The 24,246-nt window shown below is 53.6% G+C and overlaps 1 protein-coding gene and 1 pseudogene across 2 annotated transcripts in view; both read right to left on the bottom strand.

Moving 5' to 3' along the window:
• Positions 1-24,246, bottom strand: part of ZSCAN1 (zinc finger and SCAN domain containing 1) — a 41,995-nt gene that overhangs the window by 5,584 nt on the left and 12,165 nt on the right. Inside the window, exons 3-7 of one of the 2 annotated variants that reach the window (XM_065535099.2) lie at positions 21,771-21,809; positions 20,888-20,940; positions 19,772-20,244; positions 17,437-17,531; positions 413-551 (exon numbers count right to left, since the gene is read on the bottom strand). In XM_065535099.2, the coding sequence (XP_065391171.1) occupies positions 413-551; positions 17,437-17,531; positions 19,772-20,244; positions 20,888-20,940; positions 21,771-21,809 (799 nt within the window). Of the gene's footprint in view, positions 1-412; positions 552-17,436; positions 17,532-19,771; positions 20,245-20,887; positions 20,941-20,982; positions 21,106-21,770; positions 21,810-23,555; positions 23,626-24,246 lie in introns of those variants that run through there. The other variant, XR_012428059.1, reaches the window with a different exon arrangement.
• On the bottom strand, positions 6,790-9,252 carry LOC107128206 (mitochondrial proton/calcium exchanger protein pseudogene; annotated as a pseudogene).

Here is a 24,246-nt window from a genome sequence, read left to right as displayed (position 1 = left end):
GTGAGCCGAGATTGCACTACTGCACTCCAGCCTGGGCAACAGAGCAAGACTCCATCTCCAAAAAAAAAAAAAAAGAAGGGCATGTGTTTTGGGAGCAGATCCCACAGCACTGGCCCCTTGTTCCTACCTGGCTGGCCTTCTGGGTAACCCTGTGCTCCAACACTGTCAGACTGTCTGCCTTGGCTGCTGTTCAGGTGGGGAGGCTGAGGCCCTTCTCGTGGGCTGAACGATGTATGTGGCAGTTCTAGGGGCCCCTGATCTCAGTCCCCACAGGAGGTGTGCATGGTTTCTGGGGGAAGTGTGGAGTTTACCACCGAAGCCCCCAACTCCACCCATTAACAAAGTCTGTGACTTTGGGTTGAGGTGCCAAACTCCATTTCCAACCCTTAATCCACGCAGGAGCCAGACTCACCCAGCAAGCCAGGGGCATGGGGCGCCTCGGCCTCCGCCCTGGTGTGCAGACTCTGCAGGAGCTGGGTGGGCTCCAGCCACTCACTTTCCTCAGGGAGTGCCGGGGCTGCTGCCGCTGCATCCAGAATCAGCTCAGACGCCTGGAATGGCAAGCACAGGACTGTTCGGCAGCTGCCCCTCAGGAGCCGTCCTCCCCACCACCACGGAACAACAAAGGAACGGGCGTCATCCCCAAAGGCTGTCTCCCAGGGCGGTATGTGGTGGCGTGCCTGTTGTTCCCCTGCTTTGGGATGCTGATGCCGGAGGATTGCTTGAGTCCAGGAGTTTGGGACCAGCCTGGGCAACATAGCAAGACTCTGCTTATACAAAAGGATAAGTAACCACTCCCAAGGAGCTCTTACCAGGACCTGAGACATAATTCGAGGGGCCCCTGTACAAAATGGAAATGCAAGTCCCCTTGTTCAAAAATAGTTGATCATTTCAGGACGGTGACAACAGAGCATAAGATGGAGCCAGGGGACCCGTGCCACGGCTCAGGTCACTGTTACCCGCTGGGGCTCCTAACTCCCATCCCCCAAGGCTGCACTGTCCTTGCCCACAAGCCCAGAGAAGGTGGGCGACTGCACAGACTTCACATCCCACCTGCGACCTATGACCTCTGAGGCACTTAACCCTGTCCCGCCCAAAGCGGGGATCACCACTTCCTGGGAGGAGACTGAGCTGTAGTTGAAGAGCAAGAATTCAAAACAGAGGGGCTTGGCTTGGTATCCAGGCTCCAGCTCTGCTCGCTCTGTGACCCTGGCTGAGGAGCTTTAGCTCTCTGGGTTTCCAATGAGGATGTAGGTTCTACGTGCCCAGAGCCTGGTACCATCAAGGGCTCGGCAAACTGCAACAGGGTCGTGTCAAAGGAAAACACAGTGACACTTATCAATGCAAATCAAGTTGTTGGAGGAGGTATGTCGAGTCAAACAAAGCATGAGAAGAGAGACCAGGAGTCAAGCACGCACTGATAAGGTCTTGAGTGGGTCTTCGTTTTCTGCTGCCCCAACCCTGACTGGATGCACAGGGATCTCAGGAAGCTGTCCAAGATTCCCAACAGCTGGGCAGAACCGGAGTGGAGGGATTGCTGGGCTAGAGACAGAGGAGGGAGGGAGAGAGGGAGCTGGTGGCAGGAAGGGAGTTAAGGCACAAGAGTCTTCCTGCTCTCACATTGGGAGTATGTGGATGGTGTGTTTGGCTGGGCTGTTGATTTTTATTTATTATCAAATGCTAGTTTTGATTGTAAAACATGTTGAATTCTGAAATCGTCACCAGAGGAGCCATCATCTGCAAGAGTAAAGGCGGGACTCCCTTTTACGCCTTTTTCCGGTACCTGGCTGCTGGGGGCCACTGTGGACAGTCAGCCTACTCCCTACTTCACCCACCTTGGTGTCTGTGACTAATCAAGGGCAGCAGAGGGGCTGCGTGGAGGGAAGAGTGGGTGGCCTGTGTGTGTGTGTGTGGAGACGGGCATGCTTAGTTCCTCTGACTCTCAGGAGGCATCTGAGGAGCTATCAGCACACTTGGGTCGGGCACAGAAACCAAGACATTCCTGGGGCCCTATCTGTACCTTCAATGCAAACACATCCCCATAGCCCCAGTGAGCCACTGGCCACAGATCTGGGCTCTTATCCTTCCAGAGATGGACCCAGGTTTATTGTCTCAGGGATGACAGGTGGGGAGATTGGACAGGGGAGGGAGACGCAGTTACACCCTGGGAAAGTCCTAATGCAAACCAAGCAACCGAGAAAAAGAAAACAAGAATGAGGGTCCAGGCATGGTGGCTCACGCCTGTAATTCCAGCACTTTGGGAGGCAGAAGCGGGCGGATCAAGAGGTCAGGATATCGAGACCATCTTGGCCAACATGGTGAAACCCATCTCTACTAAAAATACAAAAATTAGCTGAGTGTGGTGATGCGCACCTGTAGTTCCAGCTACTTGGGAGGCTGAGGCAGGAGAATCACTTGAACCCAGGAGGCAGAGGTTGCAGTGAGCTGAGATCGCACCACTGCACTCCAGCCTGGTGACAGAGCGAGACTCCGTCTCAAACAAAACAAAAACGAGAATAAAGGAGAAATGTGAATGCCTGGCAACTTACTGTTTTTGAGGAATTATCTTAATGGCTCTATTTTATTTATTTATCTAGAGACAGGGTCTCGCTCTGTCACCCAGGCTGGAGTGCAGTGGCGTGATGTCTGTCAGCTCACTGCAACCTCCACTCCCTGGGTTTAAGCGATTCTTGTGCCTCAGCCTCCCGAGTAGCTGGGACCACGGGCACGTGCCACCACACCCAGCTAATTTTTGTATTTTTTGGTAGAGATGAGGCTTCACCATGCTGGCCAGCCTGCTCTTGAACTCCTGACCTCTAGTGATCCACCCACCTCAGCCTCCCAAAGTGCTGGGATTACAGGCGTGAACCACCGCACCCGGCCAGGAATTATCTTAATGGCTTTAGTTGGGGCAATGTTGCTGGGTTATTTTGGAAAAAAAAGAAAGGAAAGAGTGGAGCAACATCACCAAGACGGTGGAGTAGGAGATACCAACCTTCATTTCCCCCTCCCACTACCCACACACAAATCAACTACAGACAGATATTCACAAGCCAGAATAGCCCAGAACGCTCAAGGACCCATTGAAGATCTGCAGCAACACAGTGGAGTAAAACGAAAAAACCCGAGAACGTCCACATGAAAAAGTTCACTGGTGAGATAATGCATACCTGAGATGCCAGGAGAACACTGTGAACAAAGAAGAAAAGCAGAGGCCACGAGTGTCAGCTACACGGTGGGAACCACCAGGGACCCCAGCAGTTTGCTCCACAGAGGACACTGGCATCACTTACCACTGACAGAGGTTCCAACAGTCATTCCCGCCAGGGCCTCAGGGTGCTACACCCATGTGATCTAAGGGACCTTAGAGTGCTACCCCCAAAGGGCTTCAGGCAGCTACTCTTACAGGCTTCTGGCAGCTCCCCACATGAGGTGATGGCGTTTCAGTCAACAACAGACCACACACACCACCGTGGTCCCATAAAATTATAATGACTGTCTTCCACCACCATTTGAAGTCCAACTCCATAGCATACACTGCTTCCTTACCCTGAGTGTGCACCAGCAGCCCCCTGCCTACAACTCCTCCAGGACCAGCAAAGACCTGAATGAGTACCGCAAGCAATACAGAGGAAATCACAGAGGGATCCAAGATCTGCAGGATGATGGTACAGTGTTACAAGCAAAAAGATCTGATGGTGTGTCTTGACTTAGGCTGGTTGCAGACTGCACAGTTAAAACAGTTACTGGAAGATCAAGGGGATTTGTATTTGTGCTTTTGGAAAATGCTAGTGCTGTTAAGGCCTTGGAATGGAAAGAACAGAAGCTGGATGGCAAATTGATAGGACCACCCCCCACCCCTGCCACATAGAGCCAAAGCTTGAAAAGGGAAAGAACCCCCTGAAAGGTTTTTGTGGGTGGATTGAGCCCAGCTACTTCTGAAGAACTAACTAAAGAATATTTTGGAGGTTTTGGAGAGATTGAAATTTTAAAGGCCAGGCGTAGTGGCTCACACCTAGAATCCCACCACTTTGGAAGGCCAAGGCCGAGACTGGAGAATTGCTTGACACCAGGAGTTCAAGACCAGTGTAGGCAACATAGCTAAGTCCCATCTCTACAAAATTGGGAAATTACCAGGCACTGTGGCTCAAGCCTGTAATTCTAGCTGAGATGGGAGGATCACTTGAGCCTGGGCAGTCAAGGCTGTAGTGAGCTGTAACTGCACCACTACACCCCAGTCTGGGGAGATCCCATCTCAAAAAAAGGAAAAAAGGGCTGGCCTCAGTGGCTCATGCCATGATCCTGGCACTTTGGGAGGCCAAGGCAGGTGGATCACTTGAAGTCAGGAATTCGAGACCAGCCTGGCCAACGTAGTGAAACCCCGTCTCTACTAAAAGTACAAAAATTAGCCAGGTATGGTGGTGTTCGTCTGTGGGGCAGGAAAATTGTTTGAACCCAGGAGGTGGAGGTTGCAGTGAGCCGAGATCATGCCACTGCACTCCAGCCTGGGCGACAGAGCAAGACTCCATTTCAGAAAAAAAAAAAAAAAAAAGAAAAAGACAAAGAAAGTAACATGGTCTCACTCCATTGTCCAGCCTGGCCTCCAATTCCTGGGCTTGGGTTATCCTCTGGCCTTGGCCACCTCAAGCACTGGGATTACAGATGAAAACTCGGCTCAAACCACAGCATTTACACTTACCTACGTGCCCCAGGGCAGTTAGTATACTCATTAAGAAACACTTGCAGGGTTAAAGCTATAAAATGCCTGTTCATCAATTTTTTTGAGAATTCATAAATATTAAGGATCTAAAACAAACTTCTTTCTCAAGTAATTGAAATCTGAAAGCCTTTGGAAGCCAACTATCCCTGCACAAAGGTTTACAATTGAGAAATATCTCCTGTTCCTATTTTGTCAAGTTTCTTTACTGGCTGAACAAAAAGAAGCTTTGAGTAATGGAGAAGGCATCGTCTGAGCGCAGCTGCTTTCCTGGCTGCCTGTGCTGTTCCTATGTCTTCCAAATCCTATGCTTGGAGGCCCCTGGAGGGACATTTTTGCCAGGAACCAACCTGACCTTAAAAAGATGAGTGTGAAACAGCCGGCTGGGCAGGAGGGTGGAGGTGGCCACAGGACACTGTCTGCCCATGCCCTGGCCAGCCCGACCATGCTGCCGAGTGCCGAGTGCGGAGAGGCCGCCCTACCCAGAGGGCACAGGGCAAACCCTAAGCACTGCAGGTATTGTCATTGAAGCCCCAGGGGATGCCCTGTGCTGCATCTTCGTGCTTCAGTGACCAGCTTGCTTGTTAAAGGAGCCCAGGGGCCTGAGCCTGCAACACCACAGGGGTAAGAAAGGCATGCTGCTGTGGGTGCACTGGACTCAAACCTCGCATTAGAAGCTACAAAGAACCCCAAATGCGCTTCAGAGCCCCACCAACCCCTGAGCCAGGCTCATCCCTGACACAGCAAATCCACTGCAGCCCCTGTGGTGCACAGCCCAAGCACCACCCAAGGGAGTCTCATGGCCAGGGCTACGTCCGAGTCACGATGGCTCTTGGGGCAGGCACACCGGCATGGGAAAACTCTGTGCCAATCGACTGCTTAAAGAATTGGGGGAAAATAGAAAGTCAAGAAAGAGCTCTGATACACAAGGGAAACCGCATGTGAGAAGCGGCACTCCCAGCAGGGAGACATCACTCTCCAGAGGCCACAGAGATGGCAGATACCTCTGTCTCCACAGTGACCCAGATCCAACTTGAAAGCGTTCAGGAAGACAGGTCTATTGATGCTGAAATCTAGAAATCAAGGTCCACAGGTGAATGGAGGCATCTTTAGCCCTGAGGAGACCAGGCTGTGTCTCCTGACACCTCTGAGGGTGGGCACAGCAGCCAGCTCTGTGTGGGCAGAGCCCACATGGTCCTTATTCCCCTCCCTGGGGACAGGGCAGCACAGTCAGACGCTGAGACGTGAGGCTACACACAGGGGGGCGCCTTCCTGCCTTGGCCTGGCCCAGCCGCCTCTAGAGCCAGGAGGCCGTAGCAGCCATACCACAGTGGATCCAGACACGATTCTGTGGAGGGGTTCTGGGATTCCAGACAGATTCAATCTCCATGGAATGATGAAAATGAAAGTTTACTTGATTATGGAAGTCTCTGACTTATTCCAACCAAAGTATCAGATGAGCCACTAAGAATCACCACAAAGCAATCGCTCTTATGGCCCTCGCCAGGGTGGCGGCACAGCAAGAGGACAGGTGCCCGGGCCGGTGGCTCTAGCTCTTCACCTCTGCGACTTCCTTCTCCACCTTCTCCTTGGCCTTCTCCTTCTCCACCTTCTCTTTTTCCAGTGTTGCTACAATCTCGGCCACCTGGCTGGTGCAGACGTGAACATCTTCTTTGTCCACCAGCTCAATCACCTTGACAAGGTGGTTGAAGTTGACCTTGCCATCCTTATTTCCTTTTCTCTTCTTTCTTTTTTTTTTTTCTTTTCTTTCTTTCTTTTTTTTTTTTTTTTTTTTTTTTTTTGAGACGGAGTCTCACGCTGTTGCCCAGGCTGGAGTGCAGTGGCGCGATCTCGGCTCACTGCAAGCTCCGCCTCCCGGGTTCCCGCCATTCTCCTGCCTCAGCCTCCTGAGTAGCTGGGACTACAGGCGCCCACCACCGCGCCCGGCTAATTTTTGTATTTTTAGTAGAGACGGGGTTTCACTGTGGTCTCGATCTCCTGACCTTGTGATCCGCCCACCTCGGCCTCCCAAAGTGCTGGGATTACAGGCTTGAGCCACCGCGCCCGGCCTGTCTTTTTTTTTTTTTTTTTTTTTTTTTTTTTTTTTTTTTTTGAGACGTTGTCTTGCTCTGTTACCCAGGCTGGAGTGCAGTGGTGTGATCTCAGCTCACTGAAAGCTCCACCTCCCGGGTTCACACCATTCTCCTGCCTCAGCCTCCCGAGTAGCTGGGAGTACAGGCGCCCACCAGCACGCCTGGTTAATTTTTTGTATTTTCAGTAGAGATGGGGTTTCACCGTGTTAGGATGGTCTCCATCTCCTGACCTCGTGATGCACCTGCCTCGGCCTCCCAAATTGCTGGGATTACAGGCATGAGCCACCATGCCTGGCTGCCATCCTTATTTTCATCCAGTGCTGTGGCCAGGCTGGTGAGCTTGCTTTCGGGAATGTGCTTGACTTGCTTCAAGGCATTGATGAGCTAGGCAACACTGATGACATTCTCCCCCGTGGGCATGCCCTTGGCTGGGGCCAACTTGCTGGCCTGCTGGTCCATCTCCAGCTGCGAGATCAAGCCGTTGATCTGCCCGTCATCTGCTGTACCCTTTTTGTCAGTCTCTTGCTGGCTTTAGATTCTTCCACGTATTTTTCTTCGCCAGTCTTTGAAAGTTCCTTCTTGACCTCCTTCAAGTCCTCGCTGTAGTCCTGCATGTCCTCCTTCAGCTGCTCCAGCTCCTCCTTCTCCTTGGTGAGTGACTTCTGTTCCTGCAGCTTAGAGCAGGCATCCCTGAGGATGTTGATTTCCTCCTTAGTGATCTCTTCCTCCTTCAAGCCCTCCAGCATGGGGGCAGTGTCCTTCAGGATCTCTGACTGCAGGACTGTGTCAGGCACTTATGGCTGTGGCTGGACCCCTGGCCTTTGGGGAGCGGCTTCCACATGTTTGGGCTCAACATCCTTCGCCGCTCGGAGTGCTTCTGCAGCTTCCTCTCACGGTGCTCCTGCTGGATGGCCACCTCCTCCTGCAGTGTGGCCTCCAGCTTGGCCTTGTTGTCCACCTGCTCGCCCTCCACCTCGGCCACTTTCACCTGCGCTTCCTTTGCCACAATCTCTGGGAGGGTCTGCAGTGTGGACTTGAGCTGGTCGGCTGGTGAGAGGGTGTCCAGGAGGTACATGGTCAGGGACAGGATGAGCAGCGATCTTGGGATCTCCTGATGCAGGTACAGGTCCAGCCACTGCTTCAGCTGACCCCTCAGCTGGTTTTCTGTGACGCCCAGGGCCCACATGCCTCGTGCCTGACATGCCACTTGCAGCTCCTTGACGTTCAGGCTGTCGACCCCTTCCTCAGCAATCAGCTTGTCCTCTGCCTTTATGGAGTGCAGCCGCATGGTGAGCTGGAAGCGCAGGAAGCTGTAGCTCGAGCAGCTTGCAAAGGGCCACCAGCTGCGGCTGTATCAGGTTGTCCAGGGTCAGCTCATTCCCAAATAATTTGGAAAAACGCATGATTTTCTCATTGCTGGGGCTCTCCCCTGTCTCCCGGATCTTCTGGAAAAACAAAAAACAAAAACAATTCTTTGGTGGCGCTGCCCTTGGCTGCCTTGTTCTTCAAGGCCATCTCAATGGTGTCCTGGAGGAACTTGGCCAGCTCCAGCTTGACCCAAAGCTCCTTCTTCAGCCTCTCCTCCTTGATGAACTGAGTCTCAGATGTGGATGGCAACATATTGGGGAAGAGTTTTACAGCAACAGGCAGCAGAAACTCCACAAACAGCACCACTGCTAACACGCACCAGGTGGAAGAGATTGGCGCAGATCAGGAGGAACTGCCTGCCTGCCCGCGGGTCAGGGTGTGACCCTTGAGGATGCGCCGGAGCATGCGTGCTGCCATCTTGGTGTCGATCTTAGCAGGCGGAAGCCATGGTAGTAGTGCCTCAGCTCGCCCAGCACCTTCTGCCCCCAGGATCACCACCACCTCTGCGGGGGCGCTGTACACCAGGCCGCCTTCCCCCACCTTCTTGTTCTTGTCCTTCAAGGACTTGAGGGACTTCACTACTATTGAGTCATCGCCAACAGGGCGCGAAGAGTGCCATCCGTACACAGGAAGGCACCGAGGCCCCGGGACCACAAAACCCACAGAGGTGGGGGTCCATGGCGCTCTCCACGCCGTGCGAAGGCACTCGGGCCTCAGAGCGCAACAGCTGAGGTGATCGCCTCTGAAGGACGGATACACAGGATGGATGCGAGTACAGCAGCCAAATGGAACTTTCAGGCAGCTCCTCAACCCTAGGATGTTGGCACAGCTGAGATGAGCTGGATCCTCCGGACTACCCCGCGGGGCGGTGACCTGAGGCGGCGGCGGCGGGAGGCGGGCGGGCCCCGGCCCGGCAGCTCCTCAGTAAGATGGACGCCATGCCTGCGCTGGCTCCTCCTCCTCCTCCGCGGCGGCCGCGACTCTTCGCCCTCTCGGCGGCACCTCAGGCACGGCCGGCGCGAACGGTTGACGGCGGCGGTTGGCCTCCGACGGGAGGCGCACAGCTCCGATGTTTTTGTGTTTTTAAAAAAGGTATAATCCTTCTTCCGCTTCTTTCAAACAAAGCTTTTGTTTCTGCTGCCTCCAGAGCATAACCTTTCTGTGGGATAATGATGTATCATTTGTTTCTTTTAAAATGACACAGTGTTTTTGTTTTTGAGACGGAGTTTCGCTCTTGTTACTCAGGCTGGAGTACAGTGGCGCGATCTCGGCTCACTGCAGCCTCTGCCTCCTGGGTTCAAGCGATTCTCCTGCCTCAGCCTCCCGAGTAGCTGGGATTACAGGCGTGCACCACCATGACCAGCTATTTTTTGTATTTTTAGTAGAGACAAGGTTTCACCATATTGGTCAGAATGGTCTTGAATGCCTCACCTCCTGAGATCCGCCCAACTCAGCCTCCCAAAGTGATGGGATTACAAGCATGAGCCATCGCGCCTGGCTTGTTTATGTTTTAATATGTTGTTATAAGAGAAAGTTTTTCAGGCCAGGCACAGTGGCTCACACCTGTAATTCCAGCACTTTGGGTGGCTGAGGAAGGAGGCCAGGAGTTTGAAGCCAGCCTGGGCAACATAGTGAAATCCCATCTACACAAAAACTAAAAAAAAATGTTAAATATATAAAAATTAGCCGGTGTGGTAATGTGTGCCTATGTTCCCAGCTACTCAGAAGACTCAGATGGGAAGATCGCTTGAGCCCAGGAGGTTGAGGTTGCAGTGAGCCCTGATCATGCCACTGCACTCCAACCTGGGTGGCAGAATGAGATTCTGTCTCAGAAAGAAAAAAAATGTAAAGCGAAAACTTACAGTTAGATAAATTATATTGAAGAAGAAAATATATTTGTCAGTTTAGTAGCCTCAGTGCGCCATGTTTATACAGTCCACAGCATAATAACTTCCCAGGCCTTCACATTCACTCACCACTCAGACTCACCCAGAGCAACTTCCAGTCTCACAAGCTCCCTTCCTGGCAAGTGCTTTATACAAGTGTACTATTTGTCTTCTATTTTGTATTTTTACTGTATCTTTTCTATGTTTAAATACACAACATTGTGTTACCGTCACCACAGTATTCAGTGCAGGTCGGTAGCCTAGGAGCCATGGGCTGTGCCGTCTAGGTATGTGAGTGCCCTCTGCGATGTATGCATGGTGACGAAACTGCCTAAGGAAGCAGTTCTCAAAAGGCGTCCTGATGCTTCGGCGGTTGTACATGCTCAGCGATCGCCAGTTGTGCCCACTCCACAGTGCCTTCTGGCGAGCCGGGCTGCCCCACGCAGAGCGGCTCCACCTCTGCCTCATCTGTACTCCCACTCTCCAATACCCGGCGGCTTCAAAAGCAGAGGTACCTCAGGCAGTGTTAGCTTCCTGGCAGCGGGAATGCCTGGGCTGGTGCGCACCAGCACCATCAATGCCCCTTCCCAGAGCTGCTGTCGCTCCACGCAGGTGCCAGGCCTCAGCCCTAAGGCCCCTCCCTCCACAAGTGCCGCTCACTCAGGGATGCTGGGGCACCCTGCTGCGGCTGAGCCAGCCCCACAGCCAAACCCAGCGCCAACAAGGATCCTCTCAGCAGCCTTCCCCACCTACGACCACCCAAAAAGAGAGTCCTTTGAGTTGCTGTGTAGTGAGGGGATGGCCTCTGAGCGCAGCTGTGGTTTCTACGTGGAGTCTGGGATGGGAGAGGGAGTCAGATAGCACATCTGCCTGCAGAAGCTGAGGAAACCCGTGGCCGACAACTGTAGTCTACCCAGGTTAGATGCCTCCGTTAGATGCAGAAGAGAGACCACAGGCCCACGAAACTTTGTTTTGGTGCAGGAGAGGGGTTCTCATGATGATCTTTAAATTTATTTTAGGGCCAGGCCCGGTGGCTCGCGCCTGTAATACCAGCACTTTTGGAGGCCGAGGCAGGCAGATCATGAGGTCAGGAGATCCAGACCATCCTGGCTAACGTGGTGAAACCCTGTCTCTACTAAAAATACAAAAAAATTAGCCGGGCGTGGTGGTGGGCACCTGTAGTCCCAGCTACTCGGGAGGCTAAGGCAGGAGAATGACGTGAACCCGAGAGGCAGAGCTTGCAGTGTCCCAAGATCAGGCCACTACAATCCAGCGTGGGCAGCAGAGCCAGACTCCGTCTCAAAAAAAAGAAAAAAAATTGATTTTAAAGTTAAATGGAAAAAACGAACATAAAGACTACTCCAGCCTGGAATATATTGATCTTTATACCAGTGTGGTCATAAAATATATAATTAAAAAAATTTTTTTCTTGAGACAGAGCCACCCTGAAGAGCCCGTGTCCCAGCAGCAGGGTCACGCTGGCAAGTGTTGGGTGGCTTGTGCAGCTGCCCCACAGCAGGGAGGCTCTCTGGGGCCGCAGAGATCTGCCGGGAATGACAATAGAGTGACTAGTCTAAGGACACTGAGGTTACCAACACTGGGTACCCAGGGTTCCTCCCAACTGCCTGATGCCAACACATCTTCATACTTAGGGACTCAGGCTGGCTTGCCTCAGGCTGGTGTCAGACACAGGAACACAGTAGGTGGCCCCAGCAGCAATGCTCACCTCTGACCCTGACTTCCCCCAGGTGGCGTAGGCGGTGCAGTCTCAGCCTCCCTTGGGTGCCCTCTGGAACCTCTGACACCATCCCTGTCCCCCTAAATGAGCCCTTCTCTGCTCTATACTCTTGAGAAGGTGACCATATAGTATCTGAAAAATGGGTATGCCTCACATTCACTGTAGCTTGGCCTATATTTCCCATAGTCATCATCTCCATTGCTGTATTGGGCATTTTTTTTCTTTTTTGTTTTTGAGACAGGGTCTTGCTCTGTCGCCCAGGTTGGAGTGCAGCAGCGCGATCTCGGCTCACTGCAGCCTCCACCTCCCAGGTTCCAGTGATATTCCTGCCTCAGCCTCCTGGGTAGCTGAGATCAAAGGTATGAGCCACCATGCCTGGCTAATTTTTGTATTTTTACTAGAGATGGGGTTTGGGCATGTTGCCAGGCTGGTCTCGAACTCCTGACCTCAGGTGGTCCGCCTGCCTCGGCATCCCAAAGTTCTGGGAATACAGGCGTGAGGCCCCACGCCTGGCCGGGCATAGATATTCTGACACAATAAACAATAAATTAAAATTTGGCCAGGCCTGGTGGCTAATACCTGTAATCTCAATACTTCAGGAAGCTGAGGTGGGCAAATCACTTGAGCTCAGAAGTTTGAGCTCAGTCTGGGCAACATAGAGAGACCTCGTCTCTAAAAAATATGAAAAATGTAAACAGGCATGGTGGCATGTCCCTATAGTCCCAGCTACTTGGGAGGCTGAGGTGGAAGGATCACTTGAGCCTGGGAGGTCGAGGCTGCAGTGAGGCATGATTGGGCCACTGCACTTCAGCCTGGGCGACAGAGTCAGATCGTGTCTCAAAATAATAACGATGACAAATAAAAATTAAAGTAAGTCTTTGCCACTTAAAAATCAGCCAGATATGATGGGACTTCATGAACTCCCCGGTAAAGTAGTTCATACTGTAAAAAATAAAGTAAGGCTGGGTGCGGTGGCTCACGCCTGTAATCCCAGCACTTTGGGAGGCCGAGGCAGGCGGATCACAAGGTCAGGAGTTCAAGACCACCCTGGCCAACATGGTGAAACCCTCTTCTCTACTAAAAATACAAAAATTAGCTGGGCATGGTGGCATGTGCCTGTAATCCCAGCTCTTCGGGAGGCTGAGGCAGGAGAATTGCTTGAACCAGGACCTGAGAGGCAGAGGCTGCAGTGAGCCGAGGTCGGACCACTGCACTCCAACCTGGGCCACAGAGCAAGACTCCCATCTCAAAAAAAAAAAAAAGTAAAGTAGAGGTGCAGACTTTCCTCTGCATCTAATTAGGAATAAATAGTAACTTCTCTTAGGAAGCAAAATTTATTAAAAGACCTGTGCTAACATTCTTAAATATCTGCTAGCTGTAATAAAAAAAATCAATGTACTTTATGTTCTTTTTTTAAATTTTTTAATTTTTTTGAGACGGAGTCTGGCTCTGTCGCCCAGGCTGGAGTGCGGTGGCCGGATCTCAGCTCACTGCAAGCTCCGCCTCCTGGGTTTACGCCATTCTCCTGCCTCAGCCTCCTGAGTAGCTGGGACTACAGGCGCCGCCACCTCGCCCGGCTAGTTTTTTGTATTTTTTTTTTTTTTTTTTTTTGAGACGGAGTCTCACTCTGTCGCCCAGGCTGGAGTGCAGTGGCCAGATCTCAGCTCACTGCAAGCTCCGCCTCCCGGGTTTTTACGCCATTCTCCTGCCTCAGCCTCCCGAGTAGCCGGGACTACAGGCGCCCACCACCTCGCCCGGCTAGTTTTTTGTATTTTTTAGTAGAGACGGGGTTTCACCGTGTTAGCCAGGATGGCCTCGATCTCCTGACCTCATGATCCGCCCGCCTCAGCCTCCCAAAGTGCTGGGATTACAGGCTTGAGCCACCGCGCCCGGCTGTACTTTATGTTCTTAGCTCCCACAATTTAGCCTAAATATCTGCCCTGGCATGCTTATATTGGTCTAAGCAAGCATTAGGTTATAGCTTATTTCTCTTCCTTATTTGAAGGTGTTTTTACTTTTCTCAGCATTCCACAAGTTACTTCCTCCTTCCTTTGTTCTCCTCTGACTTTGCCTCTTTTAAAAAGTTCTTTTTTTTTTTTTTTTTAGATGGAGTTTTGCTCTGTCACCCAGGCTGACTAGAGTGGAGCGATCTCGGCTCACTGCAACCTCTGTCTCCCAGGTTCAAGCTATTCTCCTGCCTCAGCCTCTTGAGTGGCTGGTACTACAGGCGCCCGCCACCACACCGGGCTAATTTTTTGTGTTTTTAGTAGAGATGGGGTTTTGTTGTGTTAGTCAGGATGGTCTCCATCTCCTGACCTTCTGATCTGCCTACCTCGGCCTCCCAAAGTGCTTGGATTATAGGCAGGAGCCACCATGCCCAGCCGCTTCTTTTAAAAAGTTCTAAGTTACTAGCCAATTAGGACAAATACAGAATGTAAGGTCCCATTCCAGCCAATGGAAACTGGACACAGCAGTAGGGTGGACACATCAGGTTATAAATGACCCTGTCTCCTTTGTTCAGTGTACTCTCGTAGCAAAACTGCTGGTGACTGTACCCTTTCTGCAGAAAGTAAAAATGGCCTTGCTAAGGAAATTAATGTTCAAGTGCTATTTCTTTATGGCACCAGGGAACAAGCATTTCAAACAATATGGTCGCATGTAAGTTAAAACAGGGCCTTCATGGATTAAAACTCATTATCTATAAAAGCTAATTAAGGCCAGGCGCAGTGGCTCATGTCTGTAATCCCAGAACTTTGGGAGGCTGAGGCGGGTGGATCACTTGAGTCGAGGAGTTCGAGACCAGCTTGGGAAACACGGCAAAACCCCATCTCCACTAAAAATACAAAAATTATCTGGTGTGGTGGGGCACGCACCTGTAGTCCTAGCTACTCAGGAGGCTGAGGTGAGAGGATCACCTTAGTCTGGGAGTTTGAGGCCACAGTCAGCCACAATTGTACCATTGTACTCCAGCCTAGGCAACAGTGAGATACCCCCTCCCCAAAAAACAGAAAACATGGAGGAAACCAAAGATGCTGCAAGGCTGTGAGTGGATGGTACAGAGGGCGTGGGGGGCTTGGAGGGGAGGCCTGCAACCTCAGTCAAGGATGAAGGAAGCTGGGTGGCCCTGAGAGAGAGGTGGGGGTGTCCTGGGGCCGCCCAGGCTGTCAACGGTGTGCTGGAGGGATTGAGGTCCCGACACAGCCGGGGATTGGCAGTTATTGTTCAAGAGGACAAAGAAGAGAGACAAGGTTATCATTCAGAGAAGGAGAGAGAGGGGCCTGCGCTCTGAAGAAGAATGAGGACATGGCCCTATCTGTTCAGTGCCAGAGGGAAGGGGAAGTGATTCGATTTTGTTGCTGCTCTGGTCTGAATGTTTGTGTCTCTATGAAGTTCATATATTGAAGCCCTAACCCCCAAATAGAGGGGATTAGGAGGTAGGGCCTTTGATAGAGAATCAGGTCATGAGGTTGAAGCCCTCACAACTGGGATTAGTGCCCTTTTAACAGAGCCCCAGAGAATTCCCTTGCCCTTTCCACCCTGTGAGGTTACCTGTGAATGAGGCAGCCGACCCTCAGCAGACACTGGATCTGCTGGCAGCTTGACCTGGGACTTCCCAGTCTCCAGAACTGTGAGAAATAAGCTTCTGTGGTTTGTTTGTTTTGTTTTGTTTTGTTTTCCCCAGATGGAGTCTCGCTCTGTTGTCCAGGCTGGAGTGCAGTGGTGCGATCTCGGCTCACTGCAACCTCCGCCTCCCCAGTTCAAGCAATTCTCGCCTTAGCCTCCTGAGTAGCTGGGATTACAGGTGTGTGCCACGACACCATGCTAATTTTTGTATTTTTAATACAGACGGGGTTTCACCATGTTGGCCAGGCTGGTCTCAAACTCCTGACTTCATCATCCTCCTGCCTTGGCCTCCCACAGTGCTGGGATTACAGCCATTAGCCACCATCCCCAGCACTTCTGTGGTTTATAAGCCATCCAGGCTAGTTTTTTTTGTTTGTTTTGAGACTGAGTCTAGCTCTGTCATCCAGGCTGGAGTATAGTGGTGCAATCTTGGCTCACTGCAACCTCCACCTCCTAGGTTCAAGCGATTCTCCGGCCTCAGCCTCGCGAGTATCTGGGATTACAGGTGTCCGCCACCATGCCTGGCTAATTTTTTTGTATTTTTAGTAGAGATGGGGTTTCACTGTGCTGGCCAGGCTGGTCTTGAACTCCTGAACTTGTGATCTGCCCGCCTCAGCCTCCCGAAGTGCTGGGATTAGAAGCGTGAGCCACTGCGCCTGGCTGTTTTTGTATTTTGAGTCAGGGTCTCACTCTGTCATCCAGGCTGGAGTGTGGAGAGATGATCATCCCTTACTATAGCCTTGAACTCCTGGGCTCAAGTGATCCTCCTACCTCAGCCTCCAGAGTTGCTAAGACTACAGGTGCATGCCCCTACACCTGGCTATGGTTTTTTTTTTTTTTTGACATGGGGTCTTGCTATGTTGCCCAGGCTGTTCTTGAACTCCTGAGATCAAGTGGTCCTCCCACCACAGCCTCCCATGAGGCCTCACTCAAAGTGCTGGGATTACAGGGATGAGCCACCACACCCAGCCGTGTTTTGTTATAGCACCCAGAATGGACTAAGTCAGTGGGAGAGACACATGTGCAGTCTTTCAGCCTGTTACTCAGCTGCCTGAGAGTGGGCCCTGGGCTTAGAACATCTCCTTACCAAGAGATAAGGGGTCCCTGCAGTTTGTGCTAGGTGCAGTGCCTCATGTGGGGGTCTCTGTTTCCTAATGTGTGCCCCTTTGTTCTGCTCAGGCGTGTGCTTCACGTGGCATCTAGACAGCCCCACTGTTAGGTCAGGTCCCCTCTAGGAGGGACCTGCTGGCCTGGGCCTGACAGCCACATGGGCAGATGGTGCTCTGGCCCTGTTTCTGCTCTGTGAGCAAAACCTTGCTCTATCCATTGTTCCATCGTGCTGTGTTTCCCCTGGCAGCTCCAATACCAAGATCCAGGGGCAGAAAGTGTTCAAACTCACGGTAGCCCTGATCGTAGGAACACATGCTACTCACTTAGCGGTTCTTACTTTTGTTCTTTTGTGATTTACCCATTACCCCTGTATTTCACACATCTGCGTGGCTCCACCCCTGATTTTAATCTCTCCAGCCACACCAAGATCTGCTAGGCTCCCAACCCAGCTGGGCCCCTCCTGTCGCCTTGAGGCCTGTGCACCAGCAGGTCTAGCTGCCGGGGAGCCCTCAGCGTTTCCTTCTGGCCCCGCCCAGAATCCTGGGTTCACTGAGAGAAGGTGATCAGGGGCAGCAGGACTTTCTCAACACCCAGCATCTGGTGCTGGTGACACAGGAGGATGGGTCCTAACTGCGCGGCTTGGAAAGGACGGGAGGGGCTGGGGTGAGGCCCAGAGGCACACGGCATACACACACCTGCACTCACTGCCCTTGCCCAGCACTGAGCCCCAGGAAGCCTGGGGAATCTGTGGGGCAGGCGGGGAGTTTGGAGGTTGGGCTTTTTGGGAGCATTGGGGACAACCTCACACAGTCCTTGGATGGGGTTTCCTTGAGTCCGTCCCAGGAGCGGCACGCACACCCTGGGGTGCAGGAGCACGGAGCAGGGGGCCCTCGGGCTCACCTGGGATGGTTCTCTCTGGGACCTTGGACTCTTCCCATCTTCCTCCTCACCGAAACTCCAGTCCTGGTGTTCGACCGAGTCCAGAGATACCAGAACTGTGCGGGAGAAAGGGATTGTGAGAGGGGCCTGTTCTTCCCGGAGCCCCCAATTCTCCAGACCTTCTGGGGAGGGCAGACTTTCCCCAAACATTCCTGCAGCATCCCTGAGGCGCAGGCAAGAGCGATGGCTGTCATTCTATCCCTCCATGTGGCTGCCGGGTAGGAACCTGTGGTGACACCGAGGGCTGCTGAGGACAAGTACCCTCTTCACTCACACTCCACACCCCTGTGTGCCTCCAGAAGCCCACGAGGATACGCACTGCAGCCCTGACCAACTAGGGAGGCCCGGACACCGTGAGCCCGCTGCTCCCCAAGACCCCCGGGGCTGCTGTGCACAGACAGGACAACTGCTGAAGCAGGGTTCAGGACACCATTTACAGAAGGGTCAAGATGTGGGAACCAGGCCAGGTGGCTCACACCTGTAATCCCAGCACTTTGGGAGGCTGAGGCAGGAGGATTGCTTGAGACCAAGAGTTTGAGAGCAGCCTGGGCAACACAGCGAGACCCCTCCCTCTATTTTTTAATTAAAAAAAAGAAAAATTCAAGACCATGGCCACCTCTGGGGTGTCAGGCAGAGTGAGGGACAACAGGACTAGGAGACGTGCACGGGGTTTCAGCCAACTCCACTGGTTGGTTCTTTTTTTTTTGAGACAGAGTCTCGCTCTGTCGCCCAGGCTGCAGTGCAGTGGCATGATCTTGGCTCACTGCAATCTCCGCCTCCTGGGTTTAAGCGATTCTCCTGCCTCAGCTTCCTGAGTATCTGGGATATAATGTAGGTATGTGCCACCACGCTTGGCTAATTTTTGTATTTTTAGTAGAGACGGAGTTTCACCGTGTCAGCCAGGCTAGTCTCAAACTCCTGCTTTGTGATCCACCCGCCTTGGCCTCCCAAAGTGCTGAGATTACAGAGGTGAGCCACCGCGCCTGGCCATGGGTATTTCTTTTAAAACAACTGCAAGTCAGCCTTTCTGGAGGTTGGGCTTTGATAGTGCTGGGTGGTATGTGCAGGGCTGTTCATTATACTTGCTCTACTGTTTCGTAGGCTCAAAATATGGAATGTAAAAAGCAGACCACTGCTATGGAAGACAAATAGAGCCCTTTGCTCAAAAACGATGAAGAATTTCGAGAGTGACCATGGAACATTAAACCTAGCAAGGGTGGCTCTGGGCTGGGATGGCTGTGAGGTCCACAGAGCATCAGAAGCCAGTGGTCTTGGGCCCTCTGCCCCAGGAGCAGAAAGTTCAAAGGGCCAATTCATCTGGCTTCTGCCTTGCAGTTTACAGGGCTACCCTTGTGCCTCTGGAAAGCTCACGGGCTGCCCTGAGGCAGTAAGGGGACCCTGGAACCTGTGTTCTGCAAACTGATAATCACTGTTAGCCTGTAGGAAAGCTGTAGTCCGAGGGTGCAAAGGGAGGGCCTGTTCCTCTCCCTTGCTCCAGCCCTCTTTTCTCTGAGCTCTGATCCGACCCTTGTCACTCCCAGCCTTTGCTCCTGCAGTGTGGCTGCCTGGCATACCCTCCTTGCTGGGGCCCTGCTGAGGAAGCCCTTCCGAGGCCACAGTGCTATGACTGCTCTCACCATTCGTGGCTGCCTCTTTTGGCCTCCCAGTGTCCAATCCCTGCACTTCTGTCACTAGGAAAGAAAGAGCCTCAGTCATGGGACTGGGCCCTGGGTGGATGGAATCTCCACGTGGGGTCACAGGGGCAAAGATGCGGGAGGACAAAGCCCTCTCAGGGGAGAGGGGAGCTAAGAGAGGAGACAGGGAGGAAGCCCAGTTCCAACCCCACATTTCCCAGCTCCCAGAGTCGGGATGCAGACCTAAGCGTCTCTCCCCACCATCAGCCAGCGATGGGGCCTGCGCCCTGTGAAGGCTTAAGGATCTCTAGGATTCCTAAGTGTTGCAGGAGGCGCTGCATGTGGCTGGGAGGAAGTGGCCGGGCAGCGTCCTTCCCAGAGAGCAGCCGGTGAGGAGCAGCGGACACAAAGCCACAGGACAGATGGACGCATGGGAAATGGAGGCATCTTTAATCACTGAGTGAGAAACCCGAGGCAGATGAGGCGTGCAGCACATTTATATGTAAAAATAATTAAAAACACAGCCGCAGGGTAGGAGAGGTTTGCTGGTCGGGAGGGACCGGGCAGGGGTGGGAGCGATGCGGGCGGGCAGGAGGGCAGTTCGGTCCTCGGAGACGTCAGGCCCCCTGCCCGTCCCAGGGCTCGGAGCCTGCGCCTCTCACCTTCCTGCTGGCACATCTGTGTCAGGTCCTCCACCAGGCTGGCGGCCTCCCTGCAGCTTCGGGGGCCCTGTGACTGCACCCAGGTCCGCATCTTGCTGGGCAGCGCGCCCAGGAACTGCTCCAGCACCAGCAGCTCCAGCATCTGCTCCTTGGAGCGCGCCTCGGGCCTCAGCCACTGGCGGCACAGCGTCCAGAGCTGACCCAGCGCGAGGTGAGGCCCGCCCGCCACGTGGTACTGGAACTGCCGGAAGCGCAGACGCTGGGCTTCGGTGTCTCTGGGGCTTGCTGGCCCAGGGTCCGCGTCCTGCTCACTCAGGGTTGGGGTCTGGGGGCGTCTGGGGGAGGCAGGGGCTTTGGGCCGTGGGAGCATTTCTCTGGCCACAGGGCCTGTCTGAGGGGTGTGTGTGGACTGGATCCCGAGTGGCTCCGGACACAGCCAGTGTGGCAGGCGGGCAGAGTCAGCAATCAGGGGCCTGCAGAGAGGGGCAGGGACAGAAGGGCCACATCAGATGGTGGCCCTCCATACTCAGGATGCCCCTCGGCTCCCTGCTTCCTTGTCCTGATCTCCAGCACCCCAAGGAACTAACCTGACCTCTTCCCACCTCCTGACCTAATCTTCCACATGCTTCTCACGGGCTACTCTGCACTGAGTTCAAGCCACTGGCTGCCCCAGGACCTTTGCACCTGCCATCCCACCCCAGCTCCTCCCCCTTCCCCCCAGCTCCTCCCCTCGCAGATGTCCCAGCCATCATCCTCATGGCGCCCTCTTCACAACCCCCATGACTTTCTGAACATATCTTTTCCCCTTACTTAGTTTAGCGTCTATCTCCCTCTCATTTAGTCACTCAACACACATCGACTGAGCTGCGGGAACAAGAATGCCTGCCCTGTGGTGTGGCCAGCACTGCCCAGCGTAGTTCCTACAGGGATGTAAACATTCTCTACCCATGCAGCCACCTACAGGTGGCTGGGAGCACCTGAAATAGGAACTGAATTTTAAATTTAAATTCCATTTAAATGGAAGCAGCCAGGTGGGCTACATAATAATGGATGACAGCACCAGCAGCAGCAGCTCTGCCCATGGTGTTATCTTTGCTGTCTTCCTGCCTTTCCTACCTAGTCCAAGTTGGGAGAGGAGACCAGGAAGAGAGCAGGGGAGACTGGAGACTCTGAAAAGAGAGGGAAAGTGGGAAGGGCAATTTAAAAATAACCTTTTGTGGCTGGGTGCGGTGGCTCACACCTGTAATTCCAGCACTTTCGGAGGCCGGGGTGGGTGGATCACCTGAGGTCAGCAGTTTGAGACCAGCCTGACCAACATGGCGAAACCGCGTGTACTAAAAATACAAAAATTAGCCAGTGTGGTGGTGCACACCTCTAATCCCAGCTACCGGGGAGGCTGAGGCAGGAGAATCGCTTGAACCCAGGAGGCGGAGATTGCAGTGAGCTGAGACTGTGCCACTGCACTCCAGCCTAAGTGACAGAGTAAGACTCTGTCTCAAAAAAAAAAAGAAGTTACCTTTTGTACATTTTCCAAGCCCATTATGGTAAACATATAACTGAAGAAAACATTAAAAGTTGTGAAAATAAAAATAAGCAGGGAGGTTTTGGTTGTTTGTCTTTAACTATTGTACTCTGGACTGATCTGCTGGTGAGAATATAAATTGTCACGACCTTTCTGGAAAGCACTGTGGCCACTTATGTATCAAGAACACTTGGTAGATTGCGTGCAAGATGTGAGATTCAGGCACCAAGATTTACTACAAAAGTGCCCAACAGTTGAATGTGGTGGGATCAACTACCTTCCCCATCATGTGACGGGAGTATTCAACTGTGTCCAGTACACAACACCATGACATGACCATGGGGAGTAGACACATGATGTACAGATGACATGAGGCATAGGGAACGTGGGATGCAGGATGATGCATGAGTGTCATAGAAAGGGAGTGCTGGGAAGAGGCCCACGGGAGGGCAGCCAAGTGCTTTGTGCTCTTCATACTTCTCTGAATCTCCAAATGGTGTCAGGATCCCATGTGACCTTCATCAACATGGAAAAACAAAAACAAAACAAGAAATCTTTAGGAAGGATTTTTAACCGTATGGGAAATGCTTATGACAAATGAAAAGGAGGAGTTCCATGGGATTTTTCCCTCTTCATCTTCTGCTGCATTTTTCATACACTCTGCAGTTCTTGTGCATCTGGTTTTACAATCCAGGAGAAAGGAGAGGTGCAGGGTGGCAGAAAAGGCAACTCATGGGGACTGTGCCCGGCCAGCCATCTTCGTCAGCGTACCCAGCCACCCATACCCTGATTGGGAAACTACCAGCTTGGTCTTCCCTGCCAAGGCCACAGGCAAAAATGCTCTCTTATGTTGTATTTACGCTCTTATATATATAGTTTTGAGTAAGAAAAAAGGGCCCATTTGGAAGCTCCACAGGTTCAAGAAGTCCCTTTGCCCTGGGGCCTCAGACCTTACATTCTCTCAGGTGCTCATGGCAGCTCACACTGGAGACTGCAGGGAGGGGGGCTGTAGCCCCTCAGCATCCTCCAGGGTCTTGGGCTGGGGTCTGTGGGAGGAGAGGCTAAGTTTATCCCGGATGAGGGTAAAGAGGAGGTCTTAGCAGAAGGCACCAGAGGTCCATGGGTGTGTCTGGGGTCTATATGGGGGCTGACGGAAAACCTGGGCCAATGTGGGGGTGCCTGAGCTGATGAGAGTCCAGGACTGATGGGGGGGCCACTTCTGGAAGACGAAGAGGGCCTGGGATGATGTGGAGGGGACTGAGGTCTACATGGCTGGTGAGGAGGATCTGGGCCCCCCATGGGCAATGCTGTGGTGGCCCTGGGGTCCTAGAGGTGTACTTTGGTGGGAGTCTGGGATTAATGCTGGGGATGTGTGTGTGTGAGAGAGTGTCACTTGGAGGGTTCAGTGCCTGTGGAAGGGCCAGGTTCACTTGACATGAGCACTGAGATCTGCAGCCCAAGCCCCAAATTCTATTGTGGGGATGGGCGGGAGGGCTTTGCCGCTGATGGCGGATGCTTAGTGACATAGTAGACGTGTTCGCTGCGACAGTCAGTGAATGGCTCTGGCTCTGAGAAGGGCTTAGAGTAGGGAGGGCGTTGGGAGCTTAGGATGCCACCCGGGGGAGCTCCATAATAAATGGGCTGGGGAAGTGTGCACTGGGAACACGGGGGAGGGGCAGCGACGACGGCTGGTCGGGTGGGGGATGGGTCGTGGCGGCTCCTCAGGAGGGAGATGGGCCCGGGCGGGGGAGCTTGTAGGGAGGGAGACGGGTCGGGAGCTGCTGTTCCAGTGGGGGATGGGGCCGGGGGGCTGGTAGGGAGGGAGATGGGTCCGGGGGCAGCTGTTCAGGAGGGAGATAGGTCACGGGATGCCGATCATGTGTGGAAGGGAGAACTTGGACGCGGCCGAGTGGTGTCTGGGCGGACAAAGGGGGTACGTAGAGGGGCTTCGGCCTCAAACTGACAGGCGGATGCCAACGGGGGTTGGGATCCCTGAGGAAGGGGCGGCCCTAGCCCCCAAGTCCCCCGCGCCGCGTGGCCTCTAGCCTTCCCCTCCGCTCCCCTACGGAGACCTCAGGACTCCGGACGGGCTCTGGAACCCCGGCCCGGTCCGCCCCCGCCCGGGCCCGCCTCCCCCGACGCGCGCCCCTGGCCCGCAATCCCGAGCCAGCTCCCGCCGACACGGCGCCGCGCCCCTCCCGGGTGGGCGTCCCGATGGACGCTCTGGCGGGCGGAGGGACGGATGGGCCGCGGCGGACTCACCGCGCGCGGGCTTCGCTCGGGCCTGGGCCGCTCAGTCATGGCGACCCCTGGGCTGGCGAGCGGGCCCCACGCCGCGGGCGGACCCCATCCCGGCACCCCGCGCGCCGCGGGCGGCCGCCATTGGTCCGCTGGAGCGCGCCGAGCGTCGGCGATATGTCACGCGCCGCGGGACTCCCGGGCAGGGGCGGGGCTGTGACGCTGAGGCGGCCGGGGCCAGTCAGAAGCCGCCTGGAATGAGCGCCCCGCCCCCGCCGTGCCCTCCAGTAACCTCCGCCCGCGGTTACGGTCGTCTTGGCAACGGGTAGCGCAGCGTAGGGGGCACTGCTGGGGGATGTGGAGAAGGGGGAGGCTGCGGGGATGCCCATGTACGATGCGGCCGCTGGGCAAAACGAGGACGTTCCAGACACACAACCGTTTTTTACAGTGTCCAAGAGTAGTATGTGAAAACATTGTTTTTAATATAAATATGTTTGGTACGATTATGTCCCAGACTAGGATCGCCAGACTTAGTAAATAAAAATACAGGACGTCGGCCGGGCGCGGTGGCTCACGCCTGTAATCCCAGCACTTTGGAAGGCGGAGGCAGGCGGATCACGAGGTCAGGAATTCGAGACCAGCCTGACCAATATGGTGAAACCCCGTCTCTATTAAAAATACAAAAATTAGCTGGGCGTGGTGGCGCATGCCTATA

This window comes from Macaca fascicularis, chromosome 19 (genome assembly GCF_037993035.2).
Source record: "Macaca fascicularis isolate 582-1 chromosome 19, T2T-MFA8v1.1".
Classification (NCBI taxonomy): Eukaryota; Metazoa; Chordata; class Mammalia; order Primates; family Cercopithecidae; genus Macaca; species Macaca fascicularis.
The sequence above is the reverse complement of the archived record's forward strand: the minus strand, read 5'-3'. Positions and strand labels throughout refer to the sequence as shown.